General features: G+C 48.9%; 2 protein-coding genes across 2 annotated transcripts; one reads left to right on the forward strand and one right to left on the reverse strand.

The window, feature by feature from the left end:
• The first annotated feature begins 5,608 nt into the window (after positions 1 to 5,608).
• On the forward strand, positions 5,609 to 11,397 carry LOC134505865 (transmembrane protein 17B-like). Its single transcript, XM_063315802.1, has 4 exons — positions 5,609 to 5,783; positions 6,805 to 6,908; positions 9,327 to 9,440; positions 10,795 to 11,397. Exons 1-4 carry the CDS (start codon positions 5,609 to 5,611, stop codon positions 11,191 to 11,193), a joined length of 792 nt encoding a protein of 263 aa, XP_063171872.1. The 3' UTR covers positions 11,194 to 11,397.
• Positions 11,398 to 11,476: 79 nt separating this feature from the next.
• On the reverse strand, positions 11,477 to 24,390 carry LOC134505866 (P2X purinoceptor 6-like). The gene is made up of 14 exons (XM_063315803.1): positions 24,252 to 24,390; positions 23,674 to 23,800; positions 22,002 to 22,152; positions 21,063 to 21,123; positions 19,453 to 19,551; positions 19,013 to 19,106; positions 18,209 to 18,289; positions 17,327 to 17,616; positions 16,767 to 16,854; positions 16,059 to 16,152; positions 14,807 to 14,888; positions 13,315 to 13,322; positions 12,494 to 12,571; positions 11,477 to 11,637 (listed from the first exon to the last, which is right to left on the reverse strand). The coding sequence occupies exons 1-14, from the start codon at positions 24,388 to 24,390 to the stop codon at positions 11,524 to 11,526; spliced, it is 1,506 nt and encodes a 501-aa protein (XP_063171873.1). The 3' UTR covers positions 11,477 to 11,523.
• Between the last annotated feature and the right edge of the window lie 90 nt (positions 24,391 to 24,480).

Here is a 24,480-nt window from a genome sequence, read left to right on the forward strand (position 1 = left end):
TTTGCCTTGAATATCATTCCCTCAAGTGAGCAGTCTGGCTTTATTTCCTGGAGGATGGACTGGTTTGATCTTCTTGCAGTCCAAGGCACTCTCAGGATTTTCCTCCAACACCACAGTTCAAAAGCATCTATCTTCCTTCTCTCAGCCTTCCTTATGGTCCAGCTCTCGCAGCCATTTGTTACTACGGGGAACACCATTGCTTTAACTATGCGGACCTTTGTTGTCAGTGTGATGCCTCTGCTCTTGACTATTTTATCGAGATTTGTTATTGCTCTTCTCCCAAGGATTAAGCGTCTTCTGATTTCCTGACTGCAGTCAGCATCTGCAGTAATCTTTGCACCTAGAAATACAAAGTCTTTCACTGCTTCTACATTTTCTCCCTCTATTTGCCAGTTATCAATCAAGCTGGCTGCCATAATCTTGGTTTTTTTCAGGTTTAGCTGCAAGCCAGCTTTTGCACTTTCTTCTTTCACCTTCATCATAAGGCTCCTCAGTTCCTCTTCGCTTTCAGCCATCAAAGTGGTATCATCTGCATATCTGAGATTGTTAATGTTTCTTCCAGCGATTTTAACTCCAGCCTTGGATTCCTCAAGCCCAGCACTGCGTACAAGTTGAATAGGTAGGGTGAGAGTATACAGCCCTGCCGTACTCCTTTCCCAATCTTAAACCAGTCCGTTGTTCCGTGGTCTGTTCTTACTGTTGCTACTTGGTCGTTATACAGATTCCTCAGGAGGCATACAAGATGACTTGGTATCCCCATACCACTAAGAACTTGCCACAATTTGTTATGGTCCACACAGTCAAAGGCTTTAGAATAGTCAATAAAACAGAAATAGATGTTTTTCTGAAACTCCCTGGCTTTTTCCATTATCCAGAGGATATTGGCAATTTGGTCCCTAGTTCCTCTGCCTTTTCTAAACCCAGCTTGTACATCTGGCAATTCTCGCTCCATGAATTGCTGAAGTCTACCTTGCAGGATCTTGAGCATTACCTTACTGGCATGTGAAATGAGTGCCACTGTTCGATAGTTTGAACATTCTTTAGTGTTTCCCTTTTTTGGTATGGGGATATAAGTTGATTTTTTCCAATCTGATGGCCATTCTTGTGTTTTCCAAATTTGCTGGCATATAGCATGCATTACCTTGACAGCATCATCTTGCAAGATTTTGAACAGTTCAGCTGGGATGCCGTCGTCTCCTGCTGCCTTGTTATTAGCAATGCTTCTTAAGGCCCATTCAACCTCACTCTTCAGGATGTCTGGCTCTAGCTCACTGACCACACCGTCAAAGCTATCCCCGATATTGTTATCCTTTCTATACAGGTCTTCTGTATATTCTTGCCACCTTTTCTTGATCTCTTCTTCTTCTGTTAGGTCCTTGCCATCTTTGTTTTTGATCATACCCATTTTTGCCTGGAATTTACCTCCGATGTTTCTAATTTTCTAGAAGAGGTCTCTTGTCCTTCCTATTCTATTGTCTTCTTCCACTTCCACGCATTGCTTGTTTAAAAATAATTCCTTATCTCTTCTGGCTAACCTCTGGAATTTCGCATTTGATTGGGCATATCTCCCCCTATCACTGTTGCCTTTTGCTTTCCTTCTTTCTTGGGCTACTTCTAGTGTCTCAGCAGACAGCCATTTTGCCTTCTTGGTTTTCTCTTTCTTTGGGATGTATTTTGTTGCCGCCTCCTGAACAATGTTGCAAACTTCTGTCCAGAGTTCTTCCGGGACCCTTTCTACTAAGTCCAGTCCCTTAAATCTATTCTTCACCTCCACTGCATATTCCTTAGGAATATTAGTGAGCTCATATCTAGCTGATCTGCGGGTCTTCCCTAATCTCTTTAGTTTATTAATTTTACTAAACAGAAAAAAGGAAAACATTAGAAAAAGGAAAACAACGACGACAACATTATTACATATGAGGCCTTCCGTTTTACACAGTTACAATAGTTTCATATGGTGACTGTAAGTCAATATAATGGTTTGCACATAATCTGTGGTGGTGAAAGGTCCCCTGTGCAAGCACCGGGTCACGTCTGACCCTTTGGGGGGATGCCGCTTTTGCGGTGTTTTCTTGGCAGACTGTAGAGCAGGGTGGTCTGCCACTGCCTTCCCCAGTCGGCCCCTTCCCCAGCAAGCCGGGTGCTCATTTTACCAACCTCGGAAGGAGGGAAGGCTGAGTTGACCTGAGCCGGCTACCCAAGATAGAATCCAGCTTCCTCTGGGATCGGACCGGGGTCTTGGGGAGAGTTTCGGTTGCAATACTGCCACCTACCCCTCTGCGCCACACGAGGCTCTGCATAATCTGTACCTGCACATAAAAAAGAGGCAGAGCTCTTGGTTTTTGGAAACAATGTAAACATGGCCACCATCACGGCCACCGTCTTGCATCACAGCCATCATGACTGCGGACACCCCTGCACCTCATTCATAAATTGCCAGGAACATCAGGTCTTCGAACCACTGCGCAGTTTGGAGCCATAAATGTGTCTTCCCAGTGTTGAAGGACTCCAACCCTAATCTTAATCTTAACTCTACTTATAGTTAATAGATTTGTCCTTCAGTCTTGGAAAGAACTCTGTATTTTTATAAAGAACACTTTCAAAACTAGGGGAGGAGCAGTAAAAGTAGAGCTGCCAAGAAGACCGACAGCAGGCAGTGGAAATGCAGCAGTTCATGCACCACATCAAAGGAGAGTGGTGCCAATTGGCTTTGCTGCCAAGGCCAATGAGAACTTAGCTGTAGGGATGGAGCAAGTCATGCTGGCAAGGCCTTTTGCCACGTCATGGTCTGGCAGCCAGCATGTGCCTTCATGTAACCCCAGCAACTGTCTTGTAAGTGAAAATTTACAGCTTTTTCAATAAACCAGAGTTAAGCTACAGTTTAGCACGATGTGTTGGCCAACCGGTAGCACTGAACTAGCCCAACTTCCTTGGACCCTGTGCCCTTTCTCTTGGCACAGCCAGATCCTGTGCAAGTTTACTTTAGGTTTCTAAAAAGCAAGTTCCCCTGGTGAATGGGGCTATGCCCAGAGGAGAAATCTGATGGAACCTTCCTCTGCACCCTTCCTAAGTTGGGGCAAGGGAGAGCGAGCAGGGATGCCATTCGCACTTCTTTGCCTCCTGCTGGCCTTCAGCTGCAGGGCAAATATTTAGCACCCAGGAGCCGCCAGGAAAATATCTGCTCCCCAAAAACCTGAGACCACCATCAACTGCTAGAAGCACCCAATTATCAGACGCACAACAAAGGGATTCATCTTCGTTATATTAATACATGCAAATGAAACCAAACCCAATGCTATTTTTGTCCTGGCTCCATCTCATTACTTTTGGGAATGTGGCCTATTAATCATTCCTGAGTCAATGATAAAATGCCTCCTTTGCCATCCTCATCTGAAGGCTTTGTGTGCTCAATTCTGGATCTCAGGCTCTGTGCAAGGTCTGAGTTGGTTGGGACCTCCATCAACCAACCAACCAACTCAGACCTTGTGGGGGAGAGGGGCAACGTTTCCAACCTTCTAAGCAACCAGTTGGGACCTTTGGGTGTGTATTTCATGAGGCTCACAAGATTTGGCCGCAAGATGGCCGACTCCTCTCTGTTTTGTAACCCCTTGACCTTCAAAAAACAGACATGGAAAGCTGTGCGTAGCCTGAGGGTCAGCTGAGACCCCTCTTCGATGCTCTAAATGAGGGGTCAGAAAGGGAGCAGCTAGTGAGGCTGTTTGTAAGCTGGCAGTGTCAGACTTGCTAAGGCCAGAAAAACAGCCCTTGTAATGTTCTCCTCCTTGCCCTGTCCTATTTTGGGCACCACCAGATTAATCAACAGCCCCTGGCTGGAGTGACAGTTTGGGCAGCCTGGCCTGATAATGCGATTAAGCACAGCCATTCCCGCTCTTATGTTATCCAGCAGGGGGTGGGGAAGGTGACAGGACAGAGGGGGACAGAGTATGATACTGCATGGGGTGGGGGGCTGCGACTTCCCTCTGGATCTCTGGAAGATTTGGTGAATGTGGTGACTCTCCAGCAACACCCAGACCTAGGACAGCAGCATGGCTGAGATCTACCAGCCAGGTACTGGTGGGGGGTTGGGCTGCCAAGCAGTGCAGGAGGGGCTTAGACCCCCACCCCCTTTGCAGGGAGGGACGCCTGCTGCCTGAAGCACTCCTAGCTGCGGGTCTGGCCCCCGTGCCTGGTGCCGAAGGCAGCGACACCACAAAGGCCGGATGGTCCAGTCTGGAGGGCTCCCAAGCAGAGAATGACCTCAGGAGAGGAGTCCCTGCTGTGAGTGATTGTGGGCCAGCTGGGAAAGGAATGAAGGGGCAAGCAAGAGGCAGAAGGAGACTTGGTTGGCAGCTTACCCCCTCAATGCCAACTCAGCCCAGGTGGAGAGAAATCTGGGTGGAAGCACTTCTAATCATGCAGGGAGGCTTTGCTTTAATGAACTTGCTGGAAAGGGGGCTGGAAAGTTCATCTTGGTATTTTCAAGATTCAGCATTTGCTCCAGGCTGGCATGAAATCTGTGTAGGCCTCGCCCAGCTGAGGGAGGCTTGATCCCTGCCTGGTGTGGCAGTGGGAAGAAAGAGAACAGGGACCATGTCAGGAGCAGGGGCAACCACACGAGGGTGAGTGGGACAAAAGAGTCAAGATGGTGACCACAACTGTGCAATTGAGGCCCTGCTTTTTACATGCAGCATTTTGACTTTTTTGACACCCCCTCCACCCCCTCCCCAGTTCCTGCTGAAAGGACATGAAATAGCAGTGGGCCTCAATGAGTACCCAGGTCAAGCGCTGTTGCCTCCTGCTAGTTTTGAACTCTTCCGTTGCTAGCTGGCCTCCCCGGCAAAGCCCCCGGGGTGACTTCTTTCCAGCAGAATTATGGAAGAGGATTGTTGATTATGGGCATCGATATTGGCTAACCTTCTTACTCAGATGGACCCTTCAGTCCCGGGGCCATCAGGTTACAGCAAAGCTATCATCGTTCCAGGATATTTATGCATTTGCTGAATTTGCATCTCATCTTTTGTTCCAGAGCTCACGGTTCAAAGTGCTTCCTCCTCCCATTTCCCCCCAGAACAATTTAGGCAGTGTAAGAAGCCCAGCAAATTAGCGCCCAGTTTGCTGAGTCTTGTATGCCACCTTTATGCCAGATGCTGCTCTTATGAACCAGTGGACTAAAATCAGGGGATGAAACTTTGGCAGAATAACAAGTTTGCATTAGGGAAAGCAGGTCAGCTTGGGAGCATTGCCTTGTCCATCAGCATCTAGCTGAAAAAAGTAGCCCTTGTTCCCTGGGAAAATCCTTCATAGCCTTCATAGACCTGAAGGCAGCATTTGACTTGATTCCCAGCAGAGATGCCTGCAGATGGGGTCAAAAAAGTCAAGGTGGTGACCATAACCATGTGATCAAAATCCCGCCCCTTTTACTTGCAATGTGCATTAAAAGGGGCAGAGCTTTGGCTGCATGATTGTACCACCATTTAACTTTTTTTACTCCCTGTGGACATCCAATCCCCAGGAACAGGTCATGGGAAAAATGGATTGCCTCCTCTAGTGACCAATATCTTCTTCCTTTAATCACAGTGTAGGTGTGACATGGTGCTAATTTCCATCCATGCCCATTCAGAAAGGGGTGGAGCTGCATTCGGGCACCCCTCCTTCTCAATGCTTGCATTTGCCCTCTCGTGCAAGCCCTGCCAAGGTCTGGGTTTCATCCCCCTCCGTTGGCCAACAGACCTCTTTCCGTTCGGCTACGGGCAGATGGGGCAGCCCTCCTCTCTGCGTCTCAGGTGGGTCTGAGAAAGCGCACTTGGTCCTTTTTGCAGAGCGTGGCTTCACTGTCAGCCATGACAAGACTGGAGCAGGGACATTCTCACAAAGTGAGGGAGAAACATTCCCCACGGCCCTCTTGACGAGCGGAGACCACCCGATCTGCCTGAGCCAAGTTTATTTGAACAGGGCGGGGGACAGAGCACAAGGTTCTGCCCACTGAAGGACGGCACAGACCACCTTTTTGAAGTTGTGTAATAAACACTGACCAGTAAGGATGTCAAATGTCAATCATAGCATGGGTTAGATTTTCCACTTCTAGTGAGATAAGCGGAATAATAAACTGGAAGTTGGCACTAGTCAGTTTTTGTGGTTAGTTCCCATTTAAAAATACAAGGGTATTTTTATTTATTTATTTTTATTTAAATACAAGGGCTGATTTAAGGTAACTTGTGAGTAGCATCTGCAAATGCCTAAGCAGGCCATTAAGGAGGCTACCTGAGTTCAGGGGTCTTGGTAGTGCAGAGGGTTTGGCTCAGATATTGGTTCTCATCCTTCAGAAGTCCTGTCATATATTGCCACCCTTAGAAAACTTCAGTTCATTTGCATGAACCAAACTGAATCATGCCAACATCTTGGCATCTTTTTTAATGCTTTGACATCTGGAACAACCATTTCTAAGCTCCATTCCCAAACAGTGGGAGAGGGCAGGATGCCATTTTCTGTCACTCGTCTTTCAAGTTAGGATCCACAGAAAAAATATCACGGCATCAGTGATGATTTTGCACTTCAAATTCCAGCTGTTCTCACCAGTCACCATTTGATGCCTCTGGGCTACCCTTATCTGCCAGTCAAAACTTGGTATAGCAGAGGCTTCTCTGAAGGGCTTGGATTCAGATTCCTGCATTGAACAAGGGGTTCAACATGAGAGCAAAAGGCCTCTTCCACTCCAGGATTCCATGATTCAAAGGTCTATCACAAAATCGAAGGCAATCTAGGAAACAGTTTTCTCACTGACAGTGGTTTTTCTGTCCCCTGAAGGCTACACGATGCTCTCCAGCCTGCCCTTACAGATGCTACTCTATTTCAACGCCTTCTACTTCCCCTTCTGGAGCCTGTCAGAAGTGATTATGCTGGAGCTGAAGGTAAAGTGCTCACCGGATGGCTGCTCCAGGCAATGGTCCTCCCCCTGCCCAGGATGGAGGAAAGGACCTTTTTCAGGCTGCTCTATGACTGGAGTCTGCAAACAGGGCTTGCAGCTGGAGGGCTCCCAGAGGTGGAGCTGTACCAGAGGCAGAGTCTCCTCAAACACTTGTGCAATGCTCCCTTCAGCTGCAGTGCATGGTCTAGTGAGCAGGAGATGCACATCAGATGTTGCTGAACTAGAACGCCTCACTACAGCTGGCATGGCTGAGGGCAGAGAGATGGGAAATTGGCCTTCAGGAACATCTGGGGGACCTTCCCTGAGTGCATGAAGTCTGCACAGCAGTGATCCTTTTGTTGCTCAGAGGGCAAGTCTAGAACCAAGGGGTGGAAGGAACAAAGCAGGGTAGCAGAGCTCACCCTCAAGGGAGACACCCCTTGGCTGCCAAGCCAAAGGGGCAGGAACTTCACCTCTGGGGAAGGTGGAGGGCAGAGCAGGACAACCTTCGCTCCGGGATGCTGCTGTTCCAGCCTTCTGCACAGCAGATCTTGCACCACAGAGCCCCCGATTCTATGGCTACTTTCTCACCAGACACTGACTCATGTCAGGTCAAGACTAGGCAGCTGCATTTGCACTAGATGCTCACCTTGGTTAGGTTAATCTTGGTAAGCTTTCTGCAGATCAGTATGTTAGGAGAAGTCAGAAGGTGGGTTAATACTGCCAGCCAGTTTAAATGTGTTGCACAGACATAGTTGCTGATGCTATGATCTGCAAGAGATTTGGAAGACATTGCAAGGAAACCCGGGGCTGTTCCTTTTGGAATCCATCTTCCTGAGGACTTCAGGAAAACCAAATCTCATAAGCCACCAAGCCATTATGCTGAGAGCTTTGGGTCCCTCAGAAGTGTTGGGTCCTCACTGCACTTTTAACTGGGTCAAGAGAAGGGTCATTGCCTCAGACCAAGATGAAAAGTCAGCATGAGGCAGAAGAGTGTCAGCTTACCTTCAAACACCCCCCGTTTCCTGGAAGAGAGGATTAACTCAGGGCTCAAACTGGGTCTGGAGCAGGGGTCCCCAACCCCCGGGCTGCGGACCGGTACCAGCCCGTGGCCTGTTAGGAACCGGGCCGCACAGCAGGAGGTGAGCGGTGGGCGAGCGAGTCTCACACCTTTCTCCTCCCCGATCGGGTCCTACACGGGGGGGCGGGCAGTCTCCTCACCCTCTCCCCCTTTTGCTCGCTGCCGGGATGGATCTGAGCACGCCGTAGTTTCCCCCGCCGAGCAGCGCAGCAAAGCCAGGGCGCTGCTCGGAGGGGCGGGGGCGTCCCCCTCCCCTTCTCTCCCGGCCGCGCTGCCCGAGCGCAGGCGCACGGTGCGAAGCCTCGCCCGGGGCGTGCCGGTGGGCAGATCTGCCCCAGCCTCGGCGGGTGGCCGGCGGGCGACGTTGACGCGGGCTCCGGGAGGGTGCCTTAAAAGCCGGCGGGGGCGGGCTCGCAGGATCACGAACGCGCGGGGGGGGGGGATCGCTCCGCCTGGGGGAGCTTGGCAGGGCGGAGGACAACTTGCACGGGGCCCCCGCTTGGAGAAGCCGCCGCGCTTGGCGCAGAGAGGCAGTCCAGCCGCTGCTTGGCGCCGCTCTTCGCTTCCGAGCCTGGACTTGGCTCTCGGTCCGTCCGCAGCAGCACCGGCAGCGGCCCACCTTCTCCGCCCGGCCCCTGCGGGATCCCGAGGGGAGACCCGCTCCCCTGGCCGCCTCCTGCTTCGCTTCATCCTCGTCGCGGAGACGGAAGAGAAGGCTGGAGCGGGTGGTCCTGCCCTCGGATGGTGCCAAGCAGGGCCGCAACGGGGGGGGGGGGGCGCAAACAGGGCATGTGCTCCGGGCGCCGCACTGGGAGGGGGCGCCAAATTGGGCGCGGAATCCATGTTTGCCCGGGTGACACAGACCCTGGTTGAGGGCCTCCCCACCCCCCACCCCCGTGGAAAAATTCTTCCACAAAACCGGTCCCTGGTGCCAAAAAGGTTGGGAACCGCTGGTCTAGAGGACACCAGATCCCGTAAAACCCACCTCTGGTGGCTTCATACTCTATTTTACTTTAGTTTCTTAAAAATGTAGAGAGAAAATATTTCAGCCAGCAAAGGATGGCTGCTCCTGATATAACGAGGGCAGCATTCATCGTTACAGTACCGGGAAGCGTGGGAGTAGTAGCAGGCCGTCAAGTGGATGTGAGAATGCCGCCCATGAGTCTAGCCTGGGTTGCTGTTGAATTGCAGCCGGAAGATCCCGGAGCCCGGAAGATGAGTCTTTCCAGCGCTTTTCAGGCTTCCCTGTGCTGGACAAGACTAGTGGAAAGGCACAGGAACGGCTTAGCAGGAGGGGCCCCTTGGAAGATTACCCCCCCATCTCTTTTTATGCCTCTACAGTTTGGCTTGCTGCCCACTTACTATCGGTTCTTGCTGGTTGCCGCATACCTGACGCTTGTCGGGGCTGAATCCTTACGCCTCTACCTTGGATACATTGGGAATTTGCAAGAAAAGGTAGGAGAGCAAGCTGCTGTCCTTATCTTTCTTTTTTTAAACAAGATTCTTATAGCACAGCACCTTAGAGCAGTGTTCCTCGACCTTGGTGGCTTTAAGGTGTGTGCACTTCAACTCCCAGAATTCCCCAGCCAGCACAAAAAAAGTAGCAGGGCCACCATCACGACCTTCTTGACTCCCTTCCTGTGAACTCTTCTGATGGACCCGAATCCATTTTCTTCAGATCTACAGAATGAGATCCGGCCTTCTGGATTATCCTTCAGGAGTAATCATTCTCTTAAATTATTCTCCAAAAATTGAAATATAAAAAGTCAAGGTGGCAGCTGCAACAGTGTGATTGAAACTGATTTTTATGTGCATCACAGGAGACACATGTAAAAACCAGGGGGGGCTTTGATTGCACTGTCGTGGCCACCATCTTGACTTTTTTGACCATTTCCTAGGGACACCCAATTCAAGGGCATGTCGGCATTTCCAGAGCAGAGGAGAGGCAAGGGAAGGGATACCCAGCCCTGTCTGGAGGCAGCAAGCAGTGCCGAGGCCTTCACTGCCTGGAGGAAGAGACTGCTATTCATCCTCCCCTCAGAGGGCAAGTGGGGAAGAGAAGGGGCTGACCCTGCCCCAGCAAAATGGCTCTCCTCCTCCTTCAGGCTTATGAAACATGAGAAAACCTCTGTTAGGATTGTCACTCACTCATAAATGTTGAAACAGATGCGAAATTCCACGTTTGTAGTATCGGCAGTGGATGCTTTGGGGCAAACCTGCAATTCTGATTTGCTGTTTGAATGTCCATTTTGTCTCAGAATACAAGTCCCTGGAGAGAGCTGGTGCCTTATGACTTTCTGGCTCAGCTCACCCTATGAGAGGTTGCTGAGCCTTGAATGTCAGAATGCGAGGTGCTGCTCTGCCTCAGTTTGTGGGTACAGTTATACATCACTGCCAAATATCTACCACTGAAAGTAAATAGTTTGGGGTCCCCGAAGCAGCCGGCCTTCAATGAAACAGAAGCAGCTGCAGGGCTGTCGCATGGGGCAGCCGTACACGTCAAAAAGGGGTGGAGCTTCGACTGCATGGGCAAAGCTGCCATCTTACCTTTTTTGACCCTCCCGGTGGATACCCCTGAGCAGGTGTCAAATACTGGTGAATTTTCAAAGCACGTTCAATTAATCTGAAATATCGAGCCACAGAAGAACATTAAGAGGAGCAGACTCAGTTTTAAGGCAAAGTTGGCTGTGCTAGGGTAGCAGGGGTGCCCAGAGGCTTCTGAGATTCAGTCTGGGGTGAGTTTAGGGGCCACGCTAGTCCCTGAGAGGCGAACACTGCATGGAACTGTTCCCCACGTGGGCTCCTGCAGGTTCCAGAGCTGGCTGGGTTCCTCCTCCTGTCCTTCCTGATCGAGATGCCCGTCCTGCTGTTCATCCTGACGGACAATCACGTGATCCAGATGCCCCTGGAAATGGCAGTGCATGGGGTCCTCCTCCTCTTCCTCACCTCGGAGATTGTGGCAGCTTCCTTTGCCCTCAAAGTCATGGCCAAGCACCTAGCTATGCAGTTCTACCTGATGCAGTTTGAAGCGCGGCCAGACAGGGTGAGGCCCTGGGGGCTGCGTGTGGGAAACCAGGCCTCTCTCAGCTCTGAACCTGCCCCACGTTCTGTGCAGTGGCATAACAGTCCGCTTCCTGCAATACAGATGAATTCCTGCAAGCCGAAGAGAAGCAGGGCCACTGGAAATGAGGGGTCAGGCCAAAACTAAAACAGACTTTGGACCAGGGATGGGGTGGACTCTTAAATGTCGGTTTCTCTCAGTTTTTCCTTCTGGTTAAGTCTGTTAATTTCAGTTTTGCTAGTTTTCATTTCTGCAAATCCAACATTTGGGGTGTCTGTCAATTTCCCATTTTTGCTAATCCATCAAGTATGGTTCCTGGATCTTGAGATTTTTCAAAAGCTCACATTAAATTTCTGGTGGCTTGACCCTCCTGTCCAGTTTTCACTTACTCTAAACAGCAGTGATTTTCCAGGGTCTGGGGTGGGGGTGGGGAAGGGCCCCTTCTTCAAACTGAAAATGTTTAAACAGAAATGCCAGCTAGGTGCCAACATCTCCTCTTTCAGACGGGCACTCGTCTGCCAAAGATCCCTTTTCTCCTTGTAAGTCATCTGGTTTCAAAGCGATGTTGACTTTGGCTTTTGGGGGCTTTGCCTGCAAAACAGAAACAGGAGAAGTGAAGTCTGGGAGGCCGCTCAGCTGGTGCCACCAGCCCAGGAAAGCCTTCTAAAGAGGAGGGAGCGCCAGGGGGCGGGCAGCACCTTACTCCCCCTCCTGACTGGGAAGGGCTCTTCCAAGACCCTCCCTGTCCTCTTTCCCTTCAGCTGGAGCAAGGTTTCTCAACCTGGGCAACATTATGCTGTGTGGGGAATTCTGGGAGTTGAAGTCCACACAGCGTAAAGTTGCCCAGGTTGAGAAACCCTGGGCTGGAGGAAGCAAGGAGTTTTTGAGGGAGAGGATATGGAGTTCTCAGTAGAGGAGCTCAGGAGCGGAAGCTACACAAAAACCAGCAGTCCAAGGAACACAGTCCCCAGGATTCTGCAAAATGGTTGAACACCTCAGAGCGCCTGAGAGGAGCGCTGGTCCTCTGATGCTGGTGAGCAACTGAAGCATCCCTCCCCAATGGCCAACCGCTGGAGCACCGTAGAGTCTCCACCCAATTTACTGGATATTTCATATTTATTTATGGCTTGCTTCACTGCCCACTGCCCACAGAAGAGAGCACAAATCTTCCCTAGCAGTGCAGAGAACGTTTAGGCAACCTCTTCTCCCCTCCCCTCCCTCCAAGGTACTGCTGATCCTCACACAACAGCCTCAAGGCAAGGAATGCAAGCAGCACATCCTCCGCCATGGGCCCCAGTGCCAAGGAGCATTTCATGGGGCAGAGCTGCGTGGGGCAAACAGAAGCAGTGTGTTTGCAACAGACACCCTGCTGGGAGTGAAAGCAAATTCAAAGGGAGCAACGCGCGCACACACACTCATACTTTTTCACACTTTGACTTCTTGTTACCTCCTCATACTTCGCACTCTGATAAAATTCGGCTTTAGTGTCAAAGTACAACAGAACAAGGTCACAAAATACAGCACCCTGGAAACATAAAAGGTCCCATTAACTGCAAGACATTACATTATTTAATGCTTTAAGATGTACTGAATTAAAGAAATAGGGCTTTAACACTGCTGTGGGCCCAAGGATGCTCACAGAGCATTATTCGTTAATTTTACAGAGCAGCTGAAATTGAGATCAACACCAGCCAGAGGAATTTTCCTGTTTTTTTTTCCCCTACCAGTTCCTACCAGTTCTGATTCTGGTTCAGGAAAGAGAAGGTGTTCCTGAAATTCCTTTAAAGGGGAAAAGGATTTCCCTGGAATGTTCCTGGCTGGAGTATGTGTGTGTGGGTGCTGGGCTTTTTTAGTGAAGAGGCAGCCAAGTGGTGCATGTGTGAATGATCCATCCAGAGTCCTCTCTCCAGGGCCCTGCAGCTTCCCACCCTTCCATTCAGCTCAGAGGGGAACCCTTCTAGGGGATTTTTTTCAGATTGGGGAGGGTGGGCAGCCAGGGAAATCCTGGCCAGGAAAATTTAGAAGTTAAAATAATATTAATATTAGTACTTAATTAATGTAATTCCCTCTCTACTTTTTGAATTATTCTATGTGGCTCTTCTCCACTTTTGTAACATAGCCCCTTAAATGCTATTCAGAGGCTAGCCCTAACTCTTAGCCAAGAAAATCTATACACCTCATTAACCCTGGTTTACAGTCCACAATAGCTGGACCCATATCATATGCCGTTAACGCTGATTTCAGGTCACAAAAGCTGGATTACACCACCTGTGATGCTAAAGCTAAACAAAGCTTAAAATAAGCAGTGTGCAGACTGGCTGCTCTCTCTGGGCAGGGATGGGGTTAAAGAACCTCAAGCCACTTGGATGCCCCCTGGGTAAGCTTCACGGTGCCCCCTTTGAAGAAGCTGGTCTCTGGGGCTGCCTGGCCCGTCTCAGGCACAAGGGCCACTCGAGCTCCCTCCCAGGCCTGGATTCTGGTGCTGGAGAACCAAGAGGAGGCAGTTTTACCCAGCTTTAAGGAAAGACGCCTCTGTAGCCTGCATTTACTTTTCCTATGTTACCACACATTTTAAAGAGTTGCGGGCAGTGCTGGGGGGTGGGTGGGAGCAGAAAGGCCCAAAAGAACAGGAAGGGGAAGAGGCGTGTTGGGGGGCAGAGAGAAAGAGCAGCTGCCTGTGGAATGGTGGGAGACACGCTGGGGGTGGAGCCCCCAGGAGAGTGTCCACGTGGTCCCCAGGCAGCCTGGATGTTCTCGGATGATGCCTTGGGGCGCAAAGCTGAACGTTTGCATGAGGAGGGGGGCTTCCTGCTTCCGTCTTGGGGGCTCTTTGGGTCAGTCAGCAGAGACCTCTCCCCCACCCCAGCATGACGTCTGCTGTCCCTTGCCTCTCTCCTCAGTCCCCTGATCCCTTCCAAGGCAACAGAGAACAAAGCCAGACAGACGTGGTGTTTGGAGACTGCCTCCAGCCTGTTTGGGAGCAAGGGGGGAAACATCATGAGCTGGGGGAGATAAAGGCAATGTTGTGGGCATATGGCAGAAAAACACTTTGCTGAGCAGGTTTGGGCTGCCATTAAGGGCAAGTGGGAACATGGCCACTTACTCGCCAAAAATTCTAGGCGGGCATACTCACCGCTCCAAGGAATGCCATCCCCACACACAAGCTGACCGCCATGGGTAAAGGTAAAGGTAAAGGTTTCCCTTGACGTAAAGTCCAGTCGTGTCCGACTCTAGGGAGCGGTGCTCATCTCCGTTTCTAAGCCTTGGAGCCGGCGTTGTCCGTAAGGACCCGTCCGTGGTCATGTGGCCAGCATGACGACTCGGAACGCCGTTACCTGCCCGCCGAAGCGGTACCTATTGATCTACTCACATTTGCATGTTTTCGAACTGCTAGGTGAGCAGGAGCTGGGACTAGCCACGGGAGCTCACCCCGTCACACGGATTCGAACCGCCGACCTTTCGATCGACAGCTCAGCGGTTTAACCCGCAGCGCCACCGCATCCCTTAAATATCATACTAGGCCTAAGCAAATAAACCGTAACATTATGGCTTGGTCCACACAACACACTAAGAAAAGAGCTAAGCTCTCACAGCACACTGAACCGGGAACTACGCAATCTCAATTAAGTCTAGCTTAGTATGTTGCATGAATCCCATCTTTCCAGAAAGATTCAGACCAAAACAGGGCAATGAGGCCAGGAGAAACTCGGGGAGACTGTTGGAACTGGGTGTGCTTGGCTGAGGTGGGGGATACGCTCACCCTTGTCAAGCACCTGAGGGACCACGACCGGGTGGGCTCCTATAAACCTATCAGGGAGGGCACTGGCTATGAGGGAAAGCACCTGGCCAGGGAAGGTGGTCAGCAGTAAGTGGATGTGGACTTTCTAGGTTCGGGGCCTGGATCTTTCCTGGTTCTATCTGGAAATGCTGCCGCAGATCAAAATGGGAGCTTCTGCTGCACACAGAGTCAGGTGGAGCTGTGGCTCATCTCACAATTTATGTTAGGCAGTCATAGTAGTTTCATTTATTATGTGAATATAACTAAGCGCAGTACAGACCTAGAATAAAACAACAATACAGTCATACATTAGAATTAATCATAGCATCGTACCATATAGCCTCTATACATTTAAAATGATAAGCAAGAATCACTATTTTTTAAATCAACTTCGCAGGGGCCCATGGGAAAAAAAAAAGGCTTTAGTGCTTCTTTAAACTTCAAGTGACCCATTTCCAGACGTAAGCCTGGTGGAAGTCTATTCCATGGAGGGGCGGGGGCAGAGGAGAAAAAGCTCTCCACTGTGATGGGGCTATTCATTCAGCTGAAATCCTCTTTTCATCCAGGAGCAACAGATGAGGCCCACAACACCTGGAGAGGGAGCTGGGCTGACAGCCAAGCACTCTGCATGTGAGGCTCCGTGGTTCAAGGCGGATTTGGAGTGGGACCTTCCTGGTCCAAGTCCAGCCTCTTTGCCACTAAGCTGGATTACTGCCAATCCTAGGCCTGTCGGTTCCAAAGCCTTGGGGGATGGCCAAGACTGGGAGCTGCTTGTTTGAGCCAGCCCAGGCCATAGCTTTCAACCAAAACAACGGGGGTGGGGGTAGGGAGGCAGGTAGCTGAGCTTCCCAACTACAAGCTCCTTGTCTCTTCTCCCTCCTCACCCAGGATGAGCAAAGCAAACGCCAGGAATGAAATGTATAGGGTCATCTGTGGTTTATGTCTCTGTCCCTCATGTGCACTTGAACCTTCATCTGCATTGCTGCGTTTGTTGCAAGACAAGCAAAGGAAGAGCGAGGGCCAGTAAAAGCGGGAGAGAACCCAGGCAAGACAGGGGAAATGGGACAGCAGGCAAGTTGGGAGAGGCAGGAATCTTCTTGGGTGCCACCTCCTGGGGGCAAGATGGGAAGGAAGGAATTTGAATCAACACTTTAACACCTATGGAGAAGGATCAGGTGCCTCCCAGCTCTGGCCATGAGAATCCTCTGCGGATCATGACCAGGCAGTGCCTTACCTGGTCCAGGACCAAAATGTCAAAATGGATGCCGTAGAGTTTCAACAAGCTCCTGGAGAGACTGTGTACTGGATCCTGATAACAGGTGGCAGTTCTGCATGAAGAAGAGGAAGACCCACCAGCGGAATGAATAAGAAGCTTGTAAAAGTCTGGAAACAGATTTGGGAGGTGGGCTCAGGCAGCCCCCTTTGCCAGGGTGGTCAGTCTGCTGCTTGGTCTGGCAAGCCTGGCCTTTGCAGGTGGCAGGGCCTCACAGCTGAACCAGGGTACAGTTGGGGCATCAGAGCAGGAAGCAGCCACGTCCAGTTGACAAGGCACACGGTCCGCCCCGCTCTTGCGCCAGTATTGTTCCTTTGCAGGAAAGGGTACTAGGAGTAGCATCCCAGATGGAGCTTTCTGAGAAGCCCAGTTTTCATTTTAAAAGAAAAAAAAAGGCAAATGCATAGTCCTTATCACTCTCAAGATGGGGCTGGAAGCATGTGAGCTCTCAGTTGTCTAAAGAATGCTTGCACAAGAAGGAGAAGGGGAGACACTGAGGACACTGTGTTCTGTTTAATGGGGTGTTCTATGACTAACAAAAGCAGCAAATGTTATGAGAAAAAGTAAATATTACAATGGGTTACCCTTGCTGGCCACCCATGGTATTTTGCACTGTGCTGGCAATCCATTCACACAGACACACAGCCCCGGCCCTGCTGAGTCTCCCACCTGAAACTGGACGCCTTCTCCAGGAGGTGGAAGGAGTAGCGAGGCTGGCATTCTGACGGAGGCTGGTCAAAGTTGCAGTCCCAGTTTGCTTCACATGGATTTAGTGTGAAGTGTAAGCCAGACATTACTGTATTTGGAAATCTCGGAGCTGCAGGCTAGACTGAAGTCAAATAACATTTCAAAAGGCAGAGGCAAACCATTTTTGTACTGTTACCAAGAGAACTGCAGGGATATATCCTTGAAATTTCCAGGAGTCAAGCTTGACTGGAGCTTGCTAATTTTTCTGAACTATTACCCAGTAATCCAACAAACGGATGTTTAGGGCACCCAATACAAAGGAGCCCAATGCACCCTGCATTGGTGGTTAATCAGCAGTACAGAATGAAGCTATGGAAGCCTCTGCTGGCATGCCACAGAGAGGCTTCTGAGGTGAAAAGTCCTTTGCTTCAGATCCTCAGGCTCTAAGCCTCATGCTCATTGCCCATGGCAAAAACTGGAGGGGCAACTTGGCTTCCCAGGAAAGGGAAGAGCCCTCTGCCTCCCAAACCACCCTCCCCCACTTTGGGAGAGGCATCCAAGAAGGCTGCTGATCAGCGCAGGAGGAGAACCCACCCGGATGGCCAGCTCATCAAATCTTCCTCCCGCTGCGCTGACCATGTCCCAAAGGCAAAAGACAGGGCAGTACGGGCTTTCACCGTTGCTGTACCGACACCCCTTGAAGTAGGTATCATCTGTTGTCTCTAGAACATTGGTCTTAAAGGAAACCACACAAACGGCTAAAGTTTTGCAAAAGCAGCGCAGCGGCATCACTGCCAGAGAGAACTCTGGGGCGAGAAAGAAATGGCAGTATCTCAGAAGGGTAAAGGTAAAGGTTTCCCTTGACACTAAGTCCAGTCGTGTCTGACTCTAGGGGGCGGTGCTCATCTCCGTTTCACAGCCGAAGAGCCGGCGTTTGTCCGTAGACACTTCCGTGGTCATGTGGCCGGCATGACTAAACGGAACGCCGTTACCTGCCCGCCGAAGTGCTGCCTATTAACCTACTCACATTGGTTGGGCTGGCAACGGGAGCTCACCCCGTCACGCGGATTTGAACCGCCGACCTTCTGATAGAAAAAGAGGCTGACGTGGCTCTCATAAGTTAATTAATGAGCGTTTGGGCTTACCCGGTTTCCAAGATTCTGCCTTCTAATCATGCAATCTAATGAGAGGTCTAATGTGCATCAGTCTTCCTGGGTTGCACTCTGCTGTTGGGGGCCTGGGCATCGCAGCCAAGGAGGGCTGAGCATCTTTCCAGCAGGGCTGTGCAGCCGTCCCTCTCCCCTCGTTTCTGAATGCTTTGCAGATGAGCCCCTTTTCCCCACTGGGCCAGGCAGGATTTGGCAGAAAAGAGGCACAGCTGCTGCTCCTGCCCATCAGCACCAGTTGAAGGTCTCGGCCCTTACCTGGAGAGCTTAAACTTGGTAAAGTGGGCGGTGATTTTAATGAAAAGAGTGAAATTCCCCACTTCGGCCAAAAGTGGTTTCCTGGGTGGAGAAAGAAGAAGTGGGGCTGTGAATGAAGGTATACATTGCAAGGATGGAACAGCTGGCTATTTTTACCTCCTTTGGGTGGTCAGTTAAGCTAGTCCGACTAGAGAAAACAATCTTTCTAGGTGGAGTTGGTGGCAGATAACTGATAGGTTCAAGGTTGTCTGTGTGTGTGTGTGTGTGTAAAAAAAAGTCAAGAGGGCAGCCGCAACTGGGCAACTGAAGCCCTGACCCCAACTTGCATAAAAACAAGCCAGGGCTTCAGTTGCCCGATTGTGGCTGCCCTCTCGGCCTTTCTGACTCCCCCACCCTGCAGATGCTCCAGGATGGATTTTTGTCCCACAGACAGGCAAAAGTTTTTGAAGGCAGATTGAAATGGAATGGTCCCTAATGGTGTAGATGCACAGCTTCATTTTGCCCCTGCTTAAATCAATTTTGGAGGGTTATATAGTTGGAAAACCTGCACAGCCTATCAGCCAGACAAGACAGCTGATCCAGCGAATGCAGTGATGGCTTTTGAAAAGCACTTCCCTCTTTCTTCACAACTATTGTCTGCTTGCCTTCTTTATAACTTTGGTAGGCTGGACGCTTCCCCCAGATATGATAGACTACAATCCCTGAAATTTCTAACCTCAGATTCTGGGACTTGCAGGCTGAGGTTAGGAAAGGCTGCTCTAGTGATGGTGGCAAGCCAGAAACAAGAAGGATTAACTTCAGTACCTAGGCAAGGCTCCCTTTTCCACTGGACACCACCCGTAGATCTCACAGCTGCTATGGGAGGCATTAAATTGGACACACTTCCCAGTTTTTATACCTGCAAGAGAGAGAATTCTCAGGTACACATTTCTTTGACTGGGTGCATAACTCTTATCCCCTGTCCACCCAATTATATCCTGCTGGGTGTCCAACAGGAGGCTGCAGATTCTTTGCAAGAGGTTTTGCAACAAAGAAAGTATCAGAGAAGAGAGCAGGGCAGTCAAGCAGCTTTTTCACACAGAGAACCTCCTGGGTTCAAATTCTTGGCATCTCTGGTTCAAGCCCCTGGTGGTCTGAGGAGGCCAACCCCCTCCCTGGTACAATGTCCTGAAGAGGAAAGGAGCTTCAAGATGAACCAGGAGCAGAGGGCAGATTGGCCCCAGAGCAGGCATCAGTGGGGTTACCATTTCCATGGACAACAGGCTCTCCTGCAAAACAGTCCAAATCTTGCCTGCAATGTCCATCAAGAATAGAGGGATGCTGCAAAAGACAGAGACAAGGAACTTCTGTGAGTTTTGTACTCACACAGGCAGATCCACTCTAAAAACTGCTATTGGCATTTGGGGCTTTTTTATATACCATTTGAGAAGTTGTGAAAATATATATAAACACTATCCTGCCTGATAAAGTGGCTGCTATGAGTGACAGAAAGGCACACAGCCAGCTTTTAAAAAAATTTCTAATAGTGAAATTTAAAAAATTATAAAACCAACCAAAAAAGGGAACAATTATATTAGTGTGATTAAAACAAACTAAATATGATAAAAAAAGGAAAATAACAAGTTTTCATTAAATCTAGAACATATAAAAACACATTCCTTCACCATCTCATTTTTAGGACACAGAGACTTTTCAAGAATAAGTAACAAACTCATATCCTGGATTTAACCCTTAAAATCAGGAGAGTAAGTTTTTTTCTGGTTACATAAAATTATCCTGTTGGCTGTGCCCCAGGCTCAACAGAGCCAAAGCTCCCCATGGCAGGAGATATTCCATATTTTTGGAATTTATTTCATACTGTACTGACATACCGAATGATTTGAAACCAAAACAAGGCCATAGCTGGATAAGACTTTATCCTATAAGATAAAGAAGCTTCCAATTTCTTACAATGCTGGCACAAGGAATCTAATGTCCATCCTGTTCTAAACACTCTCCGAGAGGTCCAAACAAGACTCGTGCAAGGAAGCTGGGAGAGAAGCAGGTGAGAATGGCCACGCAACCCTTCTAGACTCCCAGCTCGTTTCCACAGGAATTTTTCCTAATTCCTCAGGTTACACATGCCCTTTTTCTGGACCACAGGCACATTTCCAAACAAAGCGCCGAGCTGCAGTGGCCAGCCACTGCTCCTGTTAATCCTATGGAAGGTTGGAAGGAAGCTATAGAAAGGGGCACGGGATTCTGCTTTGGTCACACGGTCTTGACTTTTTTTAAACTGCTCCCCCCTGCCCGCCATGGCTGTCCCTGCCTTTGTATTTTCTAAGAATGGTTTGGGGCTCCAGAAGCATTCCTAGAAATAAAGATGATGCATGTTTGTAGCATGCCAGCCTCTCATTTTTAAACAATGTACTTTTTAAAGAAGTGCAAAATGTCAGGTAAGACAGGGAGCCTGAGAGAAACCAGGGGAAGCTCCAGTGGCCTTATTTATTTATTCTATCAATCAATCATTTATTTATAATTCACATTTCTCAAGCTGTCCAGTGAGAGCCAGTTTGGTGTTGTGGTGAAGGCACCAGGCTGGAAACCAGGAGACCGGGAGTTCTAGCCCTGCTTTAGGCACAAAGCCAGCTGGGCGACCCTGGGCCAGTCCCTCTCTCTCAGCCCTAGGAAGGAGGCAGCGGCAAACCATTTCTGAAAAACCTTGCCAAGAAAACTGCAGGGGCTTGTCTAGGCAGCCTCCAAGAATCAGACACAATTGAACAGATTAAAAAAAAAGCCGTCCAGGGGGCTACACAAATTTATAACCAAAGAAACAGAATCATTACATTGGTACGGCCAGTGACCTACCTCTGGCGTAAGCCTTCCACTTGCTTTGGAGTTGCAATGAAGTTGGTCACCGCAAAGACACTTTCTCCCTAAGTTTCACAATACATGCTTTTAGGTTTTTTCACAATACATTGCTCACTAGACAGAGCCATGACTCTTGGCTCTACATGTGGCTCAAAAACTCTGGGATGGATCCAGAGATAATTATGAGATGAGATCTCTAGAAACCAGTGGAATGTCAGTTTATCACTCCTGATTTCAGTGGGTCTACTCCCTGGTAGGGTTCCCATACTGCATTCACCTCTTTTAAAAAAATGCCTTCCTCCTATACTATTTAAAAGGCAATAAATACAACAGAGAATTTGCATCATTTTTTTTATTTTTATTCAGCCTTTTTTTTTTCATAAATAACTCAAGGCAATGAACTTACCTAATACTCCTTCCTCCTTCTATTTCCCTCAGATTCCTCAAGGGCAATTAAAGCAATAAACCAGAAGGTGGAAAACAAAGCAATAAACCAGAAGGCGGAAATACTACCAGAATCTGACTGCTAGTTCAAGAGAATCTCAGCACTCTCTCAATTTTTTTTCCCAAGAACACAGATGGACAATTATACCAAAAGATGGATTTGGTAAACAACTAAAAAACATATTTTAGCCTAGTGTGCTTAGCAGATGTTTCAGCATGTAGTATAAATGCAGATTAATTTGAATAATCCCATAAACCAAGATTAAGTTAACCATGGATAACCATGATGTGGGCTTACAATTTTTTCACATTTTGGAATGGAACGCCACATTTCATGGTCATGTTGGCCTTCTTCTTCTTTTCCTGTGATATAATTGGCACTTTATTCTGTTTGTGTAAAGACACCTGTGACAACTTTCCTGCTTGTCCTCATAGGGGCAATTTGTTGGTCCTCTTTTGCTATGGCCTGATCTGATGTCCTCAGGAATGAGAAGCATACCTGTGGAGGTTTCATGTAATCTGCCACATCCCACAGCCTGTCTCCTAGTTCTTTAATGTGTGTGACTGAAATCCCTTTCAGCTTGGTGACCACAGAGATGTGGGGATTGGTGTCCTTCTCCTGGTAACCCTTCTTGGCTAGAAGCACCCACCTGCAATGCAGCAGAAGGTAGAAGCAGCCAACAAGGAAACAGAGTCCCCAGATGAGCTATGAGGGACCACTGAATTTAGGAGCCTGGAACAGTCTCCAGGGCATTTCAAGACAACTGAAAGGAGTGGGGCCCTTTCTCTGGGGGACTCTGGTGGGGAACTTCTGCTCCAAAGGTTCATCATGCTGAATGGCCTTGAGAGATTGGCCTCTTCTGAGGTTAACTTTATAAAGAATTAAAGAACTGGAAGAGGACAATGACGCTATTGAGTGCAGGCATCCAGATTGAAGAGCCATGACCATTTAGACTCTCCTTGAACACAACCAGTGAAGTGAAGCCTGCCATGATTTTCAAAAGGTAGTTCTGTTGTCAAATTGTGTTGGTGGTGGCTATTTGTCGTATTTGTAACTTCAGCAATTTGGCTCAGAAATGGCATAAATTCTCATTCCCACATCCTAAATTGAGTAGGCGGCTACCTCTGGTTCCCCAACATGGTGCTCATGAGTGCCAGTGTGTCCATGGACATCTCCCTTGGTGGCCTCCCAAGTTTGCTGCCTGTGACTAATTTTAAATATTTAAGAAGGGAAGAGGATCAGTTGCAAAGCAAAACATTGATCTCTAGCATCATCATCATCATTGAGAAGAATACCTCTGGCCCAGAAGGTCTTCTTCAGAAAATAAAATGATGAATATGTGTTAGGGTGTCTGCAGGATGGGGTCAAAAACTCAAGATGGTGGCCGGGACAGCACAATGGGAGCCCTGCTCTTTTTCTTACATGCAGCATGCATTTAAAAGCAGTGGGGCTTCAGTCACAGTCATGATCACCATCTTAACTTTCTTGACACCCCCTCCCTCCCCAGAGATCCCTGATATGTGCTCACCTGCACACAAATTTATCTGGTAGTAATCAGAGGAATCCTGGAGGCTGCAACTTCAATTTGCTTTACTGAATTATCGGGGTTCACATGACATATAAACATAGCATATGAGTCTCCTAATAAGCAAGACACATTTTGAAGTAGTATGTTGTATTAACCAATATATTACATATGGGTTGAATTTGCACAACACACTAAATCCTAAATCTGGTTGAATGAAACATAATTGGTGTGTTCACACAATATATTTGTTCAAATAAAAACCTCTTCTGGTTCAGTAGGATGGCCTTGTTCACACCACAGGCACAGAGAAGAGTGGAATCACTCAGTACAGTATTAGGTACTAGATCTGAACTGCAAAATGTGAACCACCACTAGATGGCAGCAGCACACCAAAGCATAGACCACCCACTCCTTTAGCATGCTGTCAGAACCCAGAAGTACTGCAGGATCATGTTAGAAGAGCTATTATCAGTGTCCTGAATTCCTGACATTTCCAGATCTTCTTGTCAGTGTTTTTTCTATAATAGCAAATAGAGAAGTCTATCTCAAGATGTGCCATGCCTGCAGCCAATGCAGCTGTTAACTTCTGCTGGAGATGACTCATGATTCCGTAGGAGAGTATCAATATCCCTCTTTCCTCACCCCAAAATGTAGCCAAGGATTCCAAGTTGGATCAGGCGGTACAAGAGCCCAATTTTTCTGTTCCTGATCGCTGCAAATTTCTCTGTTTCGTAATCCCAAAGGCCAGAGTAAGCATTGATCCAAGCAGCTCACAGCAGCAGCAGCAGTAGCAGACAGCACATCTTGATCACCTGCCAGCTGATGCTTAAAAGGCAAAGAAGCAACTTTCCAAGATGCCTCAGGCACTTTCCCTGGGCTGTGGCCAGGTGCCTAGAAATGCCGGGAGTTGAAGTCCACAATCCTGGAAGGCCACTGGTTGGAGCAGGCTGGTCTGAGACAATAAAAACGGTCAGCATCCCCCTCCTCCAATGCAAGAGGGAAGTTGCAAGGACTATCATCCTGCTAAACTTGGGGCCAGCTGAGGCAAGCGGCTGTATTGCTGGCATGGCCCAGTTTGGCAGCAATTTCATCTTTTGGGGTGCGGCTGTTTTAAGCACCAGCCAAGGAGTCCTTGCGGTCACCCTGTTTGCTCCTGAAATAAGCCAGAAATGCCTGGATTCCCTCAACACCCTGAGCCAAACTCAAAGAAACCACATTACGGCTTGACGCTATCTGTAAATCCAACTTTCTTCTCTCTAGGGACACCAGGCTGGATGTCATTTCTTTTCTTGTTGCACTAGCTGTGCTACGGCGTAGAGTGAGTTGAATGAAGCAGTTGATAAAGTTGTTGGCTTTCATAGCCTTTGTCCCACATTGTTGCAGGGTCAGCTCGTTTTTGCCTTGTGCTGGCCTAGTTCTTGCAGCAAAACCTGAAGCAGAGTTTTGCTG

The sequence above is a fragment of the Candoia aspera genome, chromosome 15, assembly GCF_035149785.1.
Source record: "Candoia aspera isolate rCanAsp1 chromosome 15, rCanAsp1.hap2, whole genome shotgun sequence".
NCBI lineage: Eukaryota > Metazoa > Chordata > Lepidosauria > Squamata > Boidae > Candoia > Candoia aspera.

Excerpts from the sequence above, each read along its gene's own strand:
- LOC134505865 (XM_063315802.1), top strand. The coding sequence starts at position 5,609 with ATGCCCATTCAGAAAGGGGTGGAGCTGCATTCGGGCACCCCTCCTTCT. Across the intron at positions 5,784-6,804 it reads CCCTCCTCTCTGCGTCTCAG|GCTACACGATGCTCTCCAGC; the intron begins GTGGGTCTGAGA and ends TGTCCCCTGAAG. Across the intron at positions 9,441-10,794 it reads TTGGGAATTTGCAAGAAAAG|GTTCCAGAGCTGGCTGGGTT; the intron begins GTAGGAGAGCAA and ends GGGCTCCTGCAG.
- LOC134505866 (XM_063315803.1), bottom strand. The coding sequence starts at position 24,390 with ATGAAAGCCAACAACTTTATCAACTGCTTCATTCAACTCACTCTACGC. Across the intron at positions 14,889-16,058 it reads ACATTTTGGTCCTGGACCAG|GTGCTTTCCCTCATAGCCAG; the intron begins GTAAGGCACTGC and ends TTCCCTGGCCAG. Across the intron at positions 11,638-12,493 it reads AGAGTGCGAAGTATGAGGAG|GCAAAGCCCCCAAAAGCCAA; the intron begins GTAACAAGAAGT and ends TCTGTTTTGCAG.